This window comes from Formica exsecta, unplaced genomic scaffold (genome assembly GCF_003651465.1).
Source record: "Formica exsecta isolate Colony F162 unplaced genomic scaffold, ASM365146v1 scaffold4, whole genome shotgun sequence".
NCBI lineage: Eukaryota > Metazoa > Arthropoda > Insecta > Hymenoptera > Formicidae > Formica > Formica exsecta.
In genome coordinates, this window is record NW_021851238.1 from 2,349,406 (window position 1) to 2,363,455 (window position 14,050).

Genomic DNA, 14,050 nt, shown 5'->3' on the forward strand with positions numbered 1-14,050 from the left:
CTCTATCTTTCCCTGTTCCAAGACCTAGATGATGTCCCTAACAGTTACGAGAGAGCCCGGAGACCGTCCTCCTCTATTAGAGACCCATCGATAGTCGCTGTAGCAGTGTACACCGACTGTCGGGCTAATTCCAGGTAAACGCAACTACGTATCGACTAACCAATTCCGTACAGGTGCTCGAACACCATCATCTCGTTACACAGCGTGTCAATATCGCGCAAGGCTCGACAAGCCACATGATTTAACTCGAAATTGGATGCAATTCGCACAGAGTATACGTGCACATGTAGCCACTATAGGCCAAAAAAATCATAAATATTATTATTTGAATATTTTTATCTTTAAAAACGACAGAGAAAGAGAAAGAGAATGATTCAAAATGATATTAATGCCGATAGCTCTTCGTTTCTCGAGTCGGTTTTGTTCCTATTTTCAATCTCAATTTTCAACCTAACACCTACTTTGATATTTCAAGATCATCTTTTTTTAAAATTATTTAATCTATAGTTTCGAAAGGATCTTTTTTAAATTTTTGAAAGTGAAAAACTGTTCAATTTACTGTCTATTTAAACTGTAGTAAAAGCTCAATACCTTTATATAAATTAAACTTATCAAAATTCTCTAAAATCCATAAACATAAAAAAATTGAGATTGAAAATAAAAACGAAATTTCGATTTATTTCATGTTCGTGACTTAAAAAAATATTTATACAAATATTTTTATTTTATGCGAATATAAGATACTCTTCTTACATTAATAATTTTTATGTCATCTTAAAATTGATTAAATCTTTAAAAATTTTTATCATCATGTCTGATATACCTTTGGTGGGCATTTTCCTTGCATATCTTTCCGCGAGCAAACTTTAACTGCTACCGGTCTAGCGGTCCAGTAATCGGTCGTTTGATTAGAATCGGAGCAAGAATCCGCATCTGCACTGACGAGTTTCTGAACCTTCGGCTTCACGCATGTTTTCGGATTGGACAGATTAATGGTTTGCGCGATACACTTGGTTCCTCTCTTCATATCGTTTCCGTAACGCTATGAATAACACAAATTGCAAATTTTTCCTCGTTTTTCTCGACGGGCGAGCCTTTGCCAATAAAGAATTATAGTAATACTAGGTTAAAAATGGAAAGAAAAATTATGTATCAAGATCTTTGACATAATCAAATATTAAGAGTGATAAACTTGCTTGTTTCTCTCTCGTTTCAATGTTTGATGAATTTACAAAATTTATATGCACATAAATACACCTTCTCATAAAATAATATATACGCGCTTTAGGATATGTTTGACAAAAACTAAACTTATGCGAGAAACCACAATAAAATTTTGACGTTTCAGAGTGATTAAAACTCTTGGAGTTTCATTTTTCCATTTTTTCAGTAAAAATATTTACAAAGTTTTGACAACTATCTATTATACTGCAAATTTATCCCTGACGCGATGACATATAGAAGAATGACGTTTATTAAGATCGATTAGCTTTTGTTTGTATGATGTACACCACTCGCTCAATACATCGACATTCTATATATAATAATTATACAATACATCACTTATATATATTTATACACGACAATATATATTCATATATGCTATAATAAATACACAACATATATTGACGCCAAGTTTTTGACACAACTTAAATGTACAGTCGAGGGATGCCCGTCGTCGATTTTTTACCGAGCAGTATGTGTGTGTGTGTGTGTGTGTGTGTGTGTGTGCGTGTGTGTGTGTGTGTGTGTGTGTGTGTGTGTGTATGATCCCGGCGGAGGTGACAAAGAAAAGATGAAAAAGGCGCGAGAACAACGTAACAGATACGGCACGACGCGCACACAAAGGACCCGGCAGAATAATGTATCGCGAATACTCCATCAACTTTGGTAGGCAAAATTCTGTTTCGGGCCTCCTTCGGGCGTGTCGCCCTTTATTGCGCGAGAGAAGGAGGCCAGTGCTTGATGAAACTCAGTTTCCGACGAGGTCTTTATGCCACTCCTATCTCTCTCTCTTTCTCTCTATTTCGTTACAGCATACAAAGTGAGCGACCTCACCTTATTCATCAACGTCATTTGAAAGACTCGCGAGATTTGCATCTGACGCGATCGTACGACGGGTCAGCGTTGCGACATGTCCTCGAATAAATCTTTTGAAACGTGAATGTCCTCGTCGCGTGATCGTGCAACTAATTATGAGTCTTAATTGCAGACAGTTAATAAAATTTCCACAAAATACAGATTTTGTATGTCGTGCTCTGAAAATTAAACGAAAATAGTGCGAGATCAGAAAAATTCCGTTGAAAATAGTGATATTGTATTTTCATCGAAAAGTTTAATAATTCGAATCTTAAAAATGCCGAATCATCGATCGAGACTTGCCAGCTCGCTTCGACGCAACGTAAGAAAGAAAATGAAAGAAAGAACGCGAGAGAGAAAATAACGGCTATCGCGCGACGATAAAAAAAGATTCACGATCGCTCGCCTCCTGCAGATGGACATTAAGAAAACCATGAACGTCGTTATGAAGCGGATCCACGATCCTTTAACGAAGCTTCTACAAGCGATGAAATGGGACGAAGAACGAGCGTAAGGAAGCGAGAGGACTTTCGGAAAACTAATTTTCGCGATATTAGTCTTACGGAATTGGTTATTGATGTTCTATTCGTCTGCCGATAATGGCGAACGGAAGCGATTCCCTCGCGGAAAGGTCATAAGTCCTTTGGCAAGGGTCAAGGATCTCCTCGGGGGGTTACGTTGTCCCTGCCGGCGCTCGTCTTTCTTAAAGGAATTGCTTCCTTAACGGGCGTTAAATCGACTTTGCCGGCGCAGGTCCTCCTTGCTCTCTTGCGATTGACAGATATTTCGTGGTCTCTTCGCCTCGCTCCAGGCTTCGCCTCCCGTCCTTCCCTCCTTCCTTCCTTCCTTCCTTCCTTCCTTCCTTCCTTCCTTCCTTCCTGCCTCCCTCGCTCGCTTCCTCCACCTCGTCGTCCTTTCTGTCCATCCTCTCGGTCCAGCAACTCCGTCCCCTCCGCCTCAAGTCCACTATCCGTGCATTCTTTTTCATCACTCTTTCTCTCACAAAGGCTCCCAGGCGCACCTCGCAAGTCTCTCTTTCCGGCTGGACGAACGGCCGCTCGCCTGGCGACATTCCAAGCAATCTCCTCGCCAGAAACCTCCGAAGGAATACACGATAAATTGATAAGTTCGCAGGTCCTATGCGCCATTGGCAGACAGTTGTTAAGCACGTTCACACAGACGTATAATTCAACGATTTTGGTGCGAACATCGACGCTGCTGCTCTTTATAGTCGCGAGCAATGGTACTCCCCTTCTAGGGGATCTCATTTCAAGCTTAAATTTTTTATTTTAATCTTTTCGATATGAAGTAATTCTCATCCATCGTTCGACCTTATGTTTGAGACACGGATACGTATATCAATATTATTCATGCTCACATTTATCTTCCGCTTCTTGCCTACACGAGTCGTGATAAACGACTCTAAACGCGATTCGTACGTTCCTTCCAAAAGTGTTCCATCCAGAAAGTATTTTTACGGCACGTTAACAAAATTTTATGACGAATAAGAGCGTAAGCGCAATCAACGCCCACGTCCGATAGTTTGGAAATACAGCGGCTTTTCATAGCCGGCTCTAATAACACGAATCGTGCGCGGGAACGGGAGAAACGCCGGGGGCACGATGCATGATTTGCCGGGGTGCCGTAAATCGAGATTAGGACGAAATTTCGGTAGTCGCCTCGATATCAAGAAGGTGGAACGGCACTCACCCTCTCCCCCGTATAATCGCTCACCGAACGACTCAAGTCTCCGGTACTCGGAGCTCAGCCACCGACTCTGAGCAAGTCGAATTATCGTTTTCCTCCCCCTTTCATCCCCTTCCCCTCTCCGATCTATCGTTTATCCTCGCGCGTTTATTCTACGAACACGGAGGCTGACGAAGAGGTCGCATACGCTTCCTCTTCTCAGCCGGATTCCGCAAAGCGGAGTTCTCTCCCAGGGACGGATTAGAATATCTCTCGGAGCGACCCTTCACTCTTACCCTCTCCTCTCTCTCTCTCTCTCTCTCTCTCTCTCTCTGTCAAGGCAGAGTTACCGGCAAACGCGACATTATTCCTAGGTCGATTAGACCTCCGACCCCTGTCGGGGGCCTAATAACGTCGTCGGCGGCTCTTGGATCCTCGGGAGATTAACATAAGTGAAATAATACTGACCCTCTTCCTAAATACAGACCAGTCGCTATGTAGAGACGTGATCCCGCGCGCGCAGTCAGTCTCAGTAAGAAGAATGATTAATCTTTTGAGGAGATATTTGTGCATCTTTACTTTTAATGTAATATCATATAAAATATAATATACAATAAGAGAGAATCGAGAATACAAAATCTCGTTTCCCGAGAAACGATTAATGATAAGGTAAAATGAAAATTCAATCCGCCGTCACACATTTTTGCATCCACCTGATACGGATTATCGCGCAGCCCGTTGTAGTTTATAACAAGGTATACAGTTGCACAGTTTACGTATGTTATACGTGAAAGAAAGTATGCGGGATATAGCGCGAGAGAATACTTACATGGGAAAGGTATGTAGGAGGCTGTAGCGACTCTGACGTAACGATGTTCAAGGGACCAAGGCAACAAATTCATGCGCGGCGCGGGCGCAAAACTCTCCCGGTTTTTCGCGAGTTACTTTATACACACTCGTGAGAACGCGCGATGAGAATGGAGGAAAATTTAAAAGTTTTAATGAAGTGCTGCATCCGGGACGCTGCGCGGCCAGGGCCGCATACGGGCGTAAGCGCTCCAAGAGAGCGTCGGATTATTTTTTTCATAACTGCTCGACGCAACGAATGCAGATTTATGAAAACATCATGTGCACAAACGCAAACTGGATATTATTAGCAATAATCCCCCTTATCGTGAGCCCGAGGACTCGCGTTGTATAATTTATAGATCGATGTAAGATCAACGTTATAAAATATGTTAAACAAAATTTAATTATTATTATAAATATTATTATTAATTATATTATTATATTATATTATTAGAACATAAAAGAGAGGAGTCAATAAAATGCACCGACTAACAAATAGATTTTTCCGCGGAATAACTGGAAAATCTCGTTATATCGCGAAAAGATGATATTGAAAATAAATCGATACAATCCGTCTTAGCCGATGTTCGGGCGCATTAATTACAGCCGACGAATCCAATTAAATCCGGCGGTGCCGCGTGCTCCGCAAAGACAGCGCTCGTCCTGCGCGCTCCATTTCGCGGTCCATGGCATGGGATTGTGCGGAATAGGGGTCGGTCGGCGGTAAAAGAGACGGGCGGGCCCACCGGATAAGGGTAGTGCGGCTCTCTCGCGATAGGGATGGGAAGAGAGAGAGAGAGAGAGAGCTTAAAAATATGATTTTAATACCACTGCTCTCCGAGGTCGCCGTATATCATGCTTTTGTCCGCCTACTATTGTCTCTATGCCGGACCCATACCCTTTCAAAACCGCCCTCTTCCACGTCCACGTCCAACCCAACGCTCTCCTCTTCCCCCTTTCGCGTCCCAACTGACCGAACCGACACCCTCGCGCCCTTCCGCGTGTCACTCCTAGAGATAGGGGAAAGAGGGGAGGTACAGGAATTGTATCTCGCCGAAATATTTATAATTGGAGAATTTTCCTGTGGTCTAACATTCGAGACTCCGAGCATGCCACAAAGATTTTTAGTCGCAGAGCAACATTTCTTATTCTTCGTATCTTCCATTGATGCCGTCGAAGCCGTTTGTCATGAAATTATACGCGACGTCAGATAATACTTTAGTAGTGATGATGTAGATGCGCCGGAGAGAGCGTAAAAAAGATCGCCCCAGCGCGGTTTTGCTTTTTGCCAGTAGAAGGAATTTAGAGATTCGCGGGCGTAATTTTTATTCGTTTTCAAGAGAGCTTAACGAGCGGCGCTCCGGCAAAAAGATTCTATAGGTTTTCCGCACGTTCGACTCTGGTTTTACCGAATCTTTTACCGTGTAATACTGCCGGGTTTACTGCCGGCGTTTTACTGCGTACCCCGTCGCTGAACGAAATATTCTTTCGTTCCGATTCAACGGTTTAAAAAAATCGATGTCCGCATCCCCGGATTTTTCACGTTTCGTTGTTTTTCGTTACTAATTCAAAAATTTCGCTAATTGTGCATGCTCTCGCTTTACATAGAATGACTAATTATTTGTAGATTAGATCTCTTTTTAAATATTTTGTCTTATTTTTATCATTTTGATATAATCTAAGCATGTATTTGTGCTTTGAAACCAATTTTTTTTTTTTTTTTACGGTGAGTCGAATTTCAATAACACGATCTTCGAATGGTGGAACCATTGACGCCTATGTAGTTTCATGGAGATCTTTCGGAGCTAAATCGATGAACTATTCGAACGTATCTTTGGCTGCTGAAGCCATTTCACACGCACGCAGCGCGATCAATTGCCTGCGAATTCGGGATTAAACTCGTCGGCGGCGAATAGCTCGTATATATGATGGCCCCGAGAATATTCTACATAATTCTCAACTTCAATCCTGGGTTAATCATTTTTCAAAGTTTTCTGACACATTTTATAGACTCTACTTGAGAGAGATTAAATAATTAAAGCAAATAGTCAAAATGATATACGTCGAGTAAAAATTATGTACACGGAGAAAATGTTTTGTCACATTATTTTTAACGTAACATTTCACTATAAATTTTCTCATATTTTTAGTAATCTTGACATCCATATAAATATTACAAATAGATGCATAATAAAATTTCCACGTATTTCTTTATAAATATAGACTGTACATTTTTTTGATATTATCAATGAGTGTAATTGAAAATATCGTATTGTATTTATAAAATTTTCTTACAGTATATCTTATATTTCTATTATTACTTTGCATTTTTTTCATTTAGAAAAATAAAACTACGAGCTCTTTAACATTTTTTAAAATTATTATTAAATAAATACAAAAATTATATAAAATATTTTAAAATGCCATATTATCCTATGATTACCATGATATTTGAGATAAATTTTAAAAGACAATTCTTTCCGTGCATGTGTAATAATACATAATAAAAATTATATATATCAAGCTTATGTGTGAATGAAACAAAACACATCGAGAAACGATGGGGCGATAAATTTAGAGAGGGTAGATATAGCTAAACAGATAACGGCTATAAAGACATACGCGCGCCCCATATTAACCGTATATAAAATGGTCCCTATAGTACAATCAATTATTGTCAATCCGTAGATAAGTTTGAATAAGGGAAGAGGGGAGGGGATAAGCAAAACGTAGCAGCAGAAGATAAGCAACAGAATTACGGAGTAAAAACGGTATTATGTTTATTATAGTTACTTCTATTCACAACTTTACATAAATAAAAAAATGTATTTATTGATTTAATTGACACGATTATTTTATCGTGCAGCTCTTATATAATTGAAACGATACCTAGAATATTTAATTAGGATTGTCAAGCCAATTTATTATAGAATCTTTAAATTATTAATAAAGGAATACATTTTTCATTTAACACTGTTTTCCACGTTCTCTCTATAAAAAAGCGGCGCGTGTTATATAAATCTGTAATAATAAGGGGTGAAATTTGTATTAGGGATTGCCCCCCGGAGAACAGCCAGCGGTTCCGACAATCTCGGTCACTAGTTGGTCCCCGGGGAACTTAAGTATCCCCGAATTATACACATCGAAACTTCACCTTGTATACCGTCTCCGCGTTCCTTTCTCTATCTCTTGAATCTTGGAAACAATAGGCGTCATAAATGCTTTTTTTAATTCATTTTCTAAATTTTCTAGGATTAAATGACGAAGAAGAGAAACTATAATGGAAAATGGTTTGCTTTTAGAAACGTCGTAACGAACGATAATCTAAATATGAATCAATCGATGCTATCTAATATAGAACAAAGATAGGATTTAGCTGCACAATCCAATTTTCGTAGTTGATCCACTACTATCCTCTCCTCCTTACTCCTCGCGTGTCAGCAATCGCCGACACTCACAATCAACCTCAAGAACCCGTATCACAAGTGTAATGTGATCACACTCTCCTAGATATTGCGTAGATCGTTAAATTTTTTTCATTCATAAAATTATTTTATTTTATTAATAATAAAAGTTATGTTTTCCCTATTGTTAGTTATGTATATTTTCTACAATAATTTAAAAATCAATACCAACTTTAAACTTAGATAATTTTCAAACCGTTAAGAGAATTATGCTCAAGTTCTGCACAGATACTCGGAAAAAATAGTAAAACAGTATACGAAATTTTATGCTTTTGTCGATATTTTGACACATGACATATACATCCTTAATTACGCTTTATTATTAATATGCGAATGATAAGGGAAAACAATGGGTGCATCAATTACGAAAATTGAGCCGAAAGTTGCAACTAAATTATTAATCCGAGATCGAAAAGCGTGTATCGCTTGACTGCTTTCGGCACGAGAGAGAAATAGCAGCGCGATGCGAAAACTTTGTAATGCAGTATGCTAGACGTATTATAGGGAGCGTGTTGTCGAGAAAATCTCGGAGAAAAAGTAATCCCAACTTGCCATGTGCGCTTTGGCCGCAAACTTTTTAGAACGTATTAAACATACGTGTCTCTTTAATCTAAAATAATTGCAATTTTCCTCTGTTGTGTCGAAAAAAGGCGGAAAGTATTGCCGGCGCACTATTTAATTTCCCGCAATTAGTCTTTTACAGTCGCGTCCACACATATTATGACTTGACAGACGCTAGATTACAAAGTGAAACATAATTTAAGAGAAAGATGCATCATCTCTCCACCCTTTCACGTCGTAATCTCATTAAATCATCATTGAATTCAATTTCTATAACACTCGCGACATGATAATCATTCTGAATATAATTGTATCACGTAAAAGGAAGCACATTGGTCAGATATAATCGCTTATAATAATTACTAGATCTGCGAGCCTGTATTTTTTCCCTCCTTCGATCCGATATTATCGACAATCTTTGCAAAAATGACAAATAAAAAATATCTTTAATAAAAACATCTTGTGCAGATAGACGCGTCATGTACGTGGGGAAGGCGAACGAGGACGTGTAATCACCGGGGTGTAATGCGTGCGTACAAACCTCGCCGGCCCCTACTCGCGCGATGTGATAGGTACGGTTTCGTAGTCGCACGGCTGGCTCGAAAAGGGAGGTTCCAGCAGTGGACTATAATTCTGCATTATCGGCGAGTTCACGGGCCAACGCATCTTTGCCCGCGGGGGTTGAGAGCGGGAGAAGGGAATGATGGCAAACGCGGTCGCGCTAACTCCCTCTCACCGCTCGCCGACACCTCCAACGTACTCTCGGTTACGGTCCTCGATCTAAACAATAGACACTTTTGCGCGCGATTAACGCTTCGTTGATCGACTCTGTCGCTTAGATTCGCGACATTATCGGAGATAGACTGTCCGGACGCAAAACCGACAGGAACATTGCATAAGCTACATGATTAATTGACACACATATAAAATCTTTTAATAAAAATATTTTATATGATCTCTTTAAATAAAGAAACTTTTGCTTTCAATGCGCGACTCATTAATATATTTTCGTTTTAATTTTCTTTCGTTATTTTGCTCGAATCTCTTTTTGTTTCTTGCTTGCTATTATCAGATAAAAAGAATCAAGAATCATGCTTATATCTAAACATTTGCTAATTCTCAGAGTGAACCTTAATATTTCGAGCATATGCGCTTTTTAATAACTAATATAATAAAACTAATACAAGACATATCCCAAATTGCAGAGTAGTATTCTCGTATTTGATGCGGTTACCGGCCCGCAAATCAGCAATTTTCTTGATATCGTCGATTTTCTCCCTAAGTAGAAAAACGCATCGGGCGAAGAATGACGCGAGACCGGAAGGGGAGGAAGAGAGAGACAGGAAGGGAGAGTTGTGGAAAGTTGTGGAGATGGGTGGCGACCCCCGGTTAGGCATGATTTAAGGGTTGTTATCGGCGAGCGGAGCTGCGGGTCGGCTCCGTCGTCCACGTCAGCGGGAACGTTGGTATCAATTCGAGCCATCCTCCCCCGAACCGGCCTTAAATTCCCTCTCGCTTCCTCTTGGCTCGGCCTGTGCCTCCCTACCTCCCGTCCTTCCCCTCGCACACATTCCTTCCCGAAGGGAGCAGGCAGGCAGGCAGTCATTAACCCGGCGTAGCAGCCGGACCGGCCGAGATTGTCCATACCTCCTGCCTCTTCGTCGGCCCGCACCGGATCTATTAGATCGGCGCGCGGAGGCTGTGCAGCTACGCGGCGCGTTTGGTACGGTCGATGTATCGTCTATCTGGTTATGTTCACGCGCGAGTGCCTCGAGAGGCAATGGCGAGTGATGAATCGGTGATTAAGATGAGCTGTTCGCGATCGCCGCGCTCGCTCTCCCGAACCGAGCGATTCCGATCGATCGATTCGAGCGAGCGCACCGTTTGACTGAGGATGTCTGTTACGCGGGGATGTTTTTGATGTGTCGAACGATGGAAGGCATATTCCTCAAGGGATCAGGAGTGTAGCGAATCGTGAAATATAGGATACTTTTAGCATCGTGTAAAATTTTTATTGGGGCACAGACAATGTTTGTTAAAAAAATATTTTTTTTCCCTCTCTAAAAAAGGCATGTTATGTCGATACTCGCAAATATTGTTGCTTCTTTTCCGCGATGCTGATTGATTATCTCGACACTGCGCTGTGCATTACTTCATATCTATAATTCAAATATTAAGAATGTGTGTATAATTTTAATTTATTTGATTTTGAAAAAACGGGTAACTAGAGTTAAGATTTAAATAATTTTATGAATAAAATGTGTGTATATGTGAAAAAATTAATTAACGCTATTAATGATTAAAACTCCTTCGAATTCGAAAGAACAAGATTAAAACTATAAGAAAATATAATAATTATAATAGAATAGACTATTGCGTTTCGGAAATCACAATCTTTCGTATATTATCTTTCATATATAAAGATATATTCTAGTATTGGAAGGAATAGATTTTTTGGGGGTAGCATCCCACAAGATATAAAAGAAACTTTTAATTTTGTTTAACTAATATTGCAAGAGATATCTCGATTTTTTTGTGAAAACCTGACAATATACCTATTATCGGGGGATCAAATGAACGTGAAAGAATTAATTAATACTGCTAATGATTAAAACTCTTTAAAAAATAAAAGATTACGGACAAAACTATAGGAAAATTATAGCAGGATAGACTCCTGTTTCTCAGAAATCAATTTTTTCTATGTCGTATCACGTATCAAGATATTTCTAAGAAGAGATATTTCCGAGGGGGATATGAAAATTATTTGGAGCCCCTTTTTCTCTATTCTCTCGATTACTGTCTTTTTTGCTAAATAAGTTTTAAGAGAATCTAATTAATATAAATATATGTACATTAATAATATAACTAATATAAAGTACATCTCCCGTTTTTGTTGCTATTTAGGCTTTAAAGCACAAGATTCTTTATCCTGATTAATCAATCAAACGCTTACTCGAAGTATTTCATTGATTAATTTAATAATTTAAATACCCCTAATAATCAAAACAGAATATATGACGTCATTAATCGGTCTCATGTCAGAACGATCAAACTTGCTTCACGCGAAAACATTATATATTACGACATAGCTCTTAGGTTCATTAGAGTACTCAAACCTACTCACCCGGCAAATGCCTTCGCTAAGGTGGAGATACTATCGAGGAGGAAAAATGTATGAGGATGATCTATTTCCTCTCTTTTTATTTCTCGGGTTAAGTTTTATTTATTTTAATATATAATAAATGATACAATACATGGTTTAATAAATTTAATATACAAAATATATAACAATATACAAAAAAATATAATACAAAATATAATCTGAAATTTTAATTTTACAAAATATAATATAAAGCTTAATATAAGATATAATTTAAAATATAACACAAGATAATTTATTACACGGGATTACACGAAAATGTCCGAAATATTCATATAATGCAGAATTAGAAATTTTTAAATCAGCTATAGCTGAAAAGTAACGATTAATGCGATATTTATGATTAATGATCAACATGCAATTACAAAGCTTATTAAGTTTTATATAATGCAAACGATTCTGACCAAAAGAGTCGTTAATAAAGTAATCGATCGTCATTTCAATTAAGAAAAAAAAAGTACTTAGGCTACTGGCGCATTTTGCGTAGACTTTAAAAGAAAATATCCGAGAAAATATAGATGAAACTTTGATGTAAATCAACAATTAAATAAACCGCGATTTAAAATTGCAAAAAACACGCGACAAATAAATAAATCGACGATAGCCGTAATACTACAAAACATACAAACATACAATTACAAAGCTTATTAAGTTTTATATAATCCAAACAATTATGATCCAAAGAATCGTTAATAAAGTTATCGATTGTCTTTCAATCGTAAAAAAATATTTATTGTTAGACTATTGGCGCGTTTTGCGTGGACTTTCAAAGAAAATATCCGAGAAAATATAGATGAAGCTTCGATGTAAATCAACAATTAAATAAACCGCGATTTAAAATTGCAAAAAACACGCGACAAATAAATAAATCGACGATAGTCGTAATACTCGATTCCAATATACGTACATGTAATTTTTAGAACAATCGAAGGAACAATATAATTACTATATACTTAGCGCTATAATATTTATAATCGCGTCTGTAATATAAGATATTTGTGAATATAAAAGCGAATGCCCAATTAATTTTCAAATGCGTGGTTTTATGAAAATTTCGCGATTGAGAATAAAATATATGTATCATTTTTTTAAAGGATTGGTTAAACAGGATAAAATCTTATGTCTTAAAATACCGTTATAAAAAACCTGCGTTATCGCCACGTTCAGTGGAGGATAACTGGCCCAACAATTTATTTAATTGAAATACTTTGCAACATATAAAATAAATCAGAATAATATCAAGCATAATTAATTCTGTTATAATTAATCTTTTTTGGTAGCATTTAAATACTAATTAATTTGCCGATATTTCACTGATATCGAGACGCGTCTAGAATGGCGGGATGTCCAATACCTGCAAATGATTTCTTAAAAGAAACCACAAAAACTAACGTTGATATCTTCAGGGTCTAGAAATATTTTTTCAAATAAAAACAAAAATTATATTAATTAAAAATTAATGAATAAAATACATTCACTCGTAACCATAATGTTTGTGAGGGAAAAAATTAACAGAAACGGGCAAACTGATTATAATTTGAAATTACTTGCAAAATAGAAATTTATACACAATAGTTATATCCATGTTCAATCTACTATTAAGTCTTTTTAGCATTAAGACAATAATTATACTAATATTAATAATGATAGAAGAACACTTTTGCAAAGAGGAAGAAAAATATATCTTTTCTTCAAATAAACTATTTAAATTAATTTTCTGATTTGATTTCGAAAAGGCGTGTGGCAGTCGTCGTTGAGTTACTACCAAAATCATTGCTTTCAGAAATCGCCAGGAAAACCTGGGTTTAATTCCAATCCTGCAACGAACATCCCCAATTTTCAACGGGGCACCGAACTAGACGTTGCAGATGGATCTTACAAGAATCGATAAGAAATAATTCTCCACAATGAAGATTGTTTCGACTCTTCGCCGGTACGAAACATTACTAACGTTCATCTGACGAGAGGGACAGCGATAAGGCCCCTTACCTAAGACAGCGATCGCGTCCAAGAACGTGAAAAGAACGCGATGTTTTCGCGATGTAGTTTATTAATTTATTTGACGAATATTTAATTTCGATATGCAATTCGTAAATATCAATCAAATCAAAATCAAATCATGAAATTTGGAATAATTTACTCGCGATTCTGCAATATCGAAGATAGTTATCAAATTTCGTGATCGAAAAGCTAATATTTAATCGTTGGCTTAACATTCAGTCTTCACATTCTTATTCAATAAACTTTTATT

At 37.8% G+C, this 14,050-nt stretch overlaps 1 protein-coding gene across 1 annotated transcript in view; it reads right to left on the bottom strand.

Annotated features, from left to right (window-relative positions):
- LOC115239943 overlaps positions 1–1,027 on the bottom strand; it is a 1,917-nt gene extending 890 nt beyond the window's left edge. Inside the window, exon 1 of the mRNA XM_029814819.1 lies at positions 824–1,027. Within this exon, the coding sequence (XP_029670679.1) occupies positions 824–1,027 (204 nt within the window). The remainder of the gene's footprint in view (positions 1–823) is intronic.
- Positions 1,028–14,050: the final 13,023 nt, after the last annotated feature.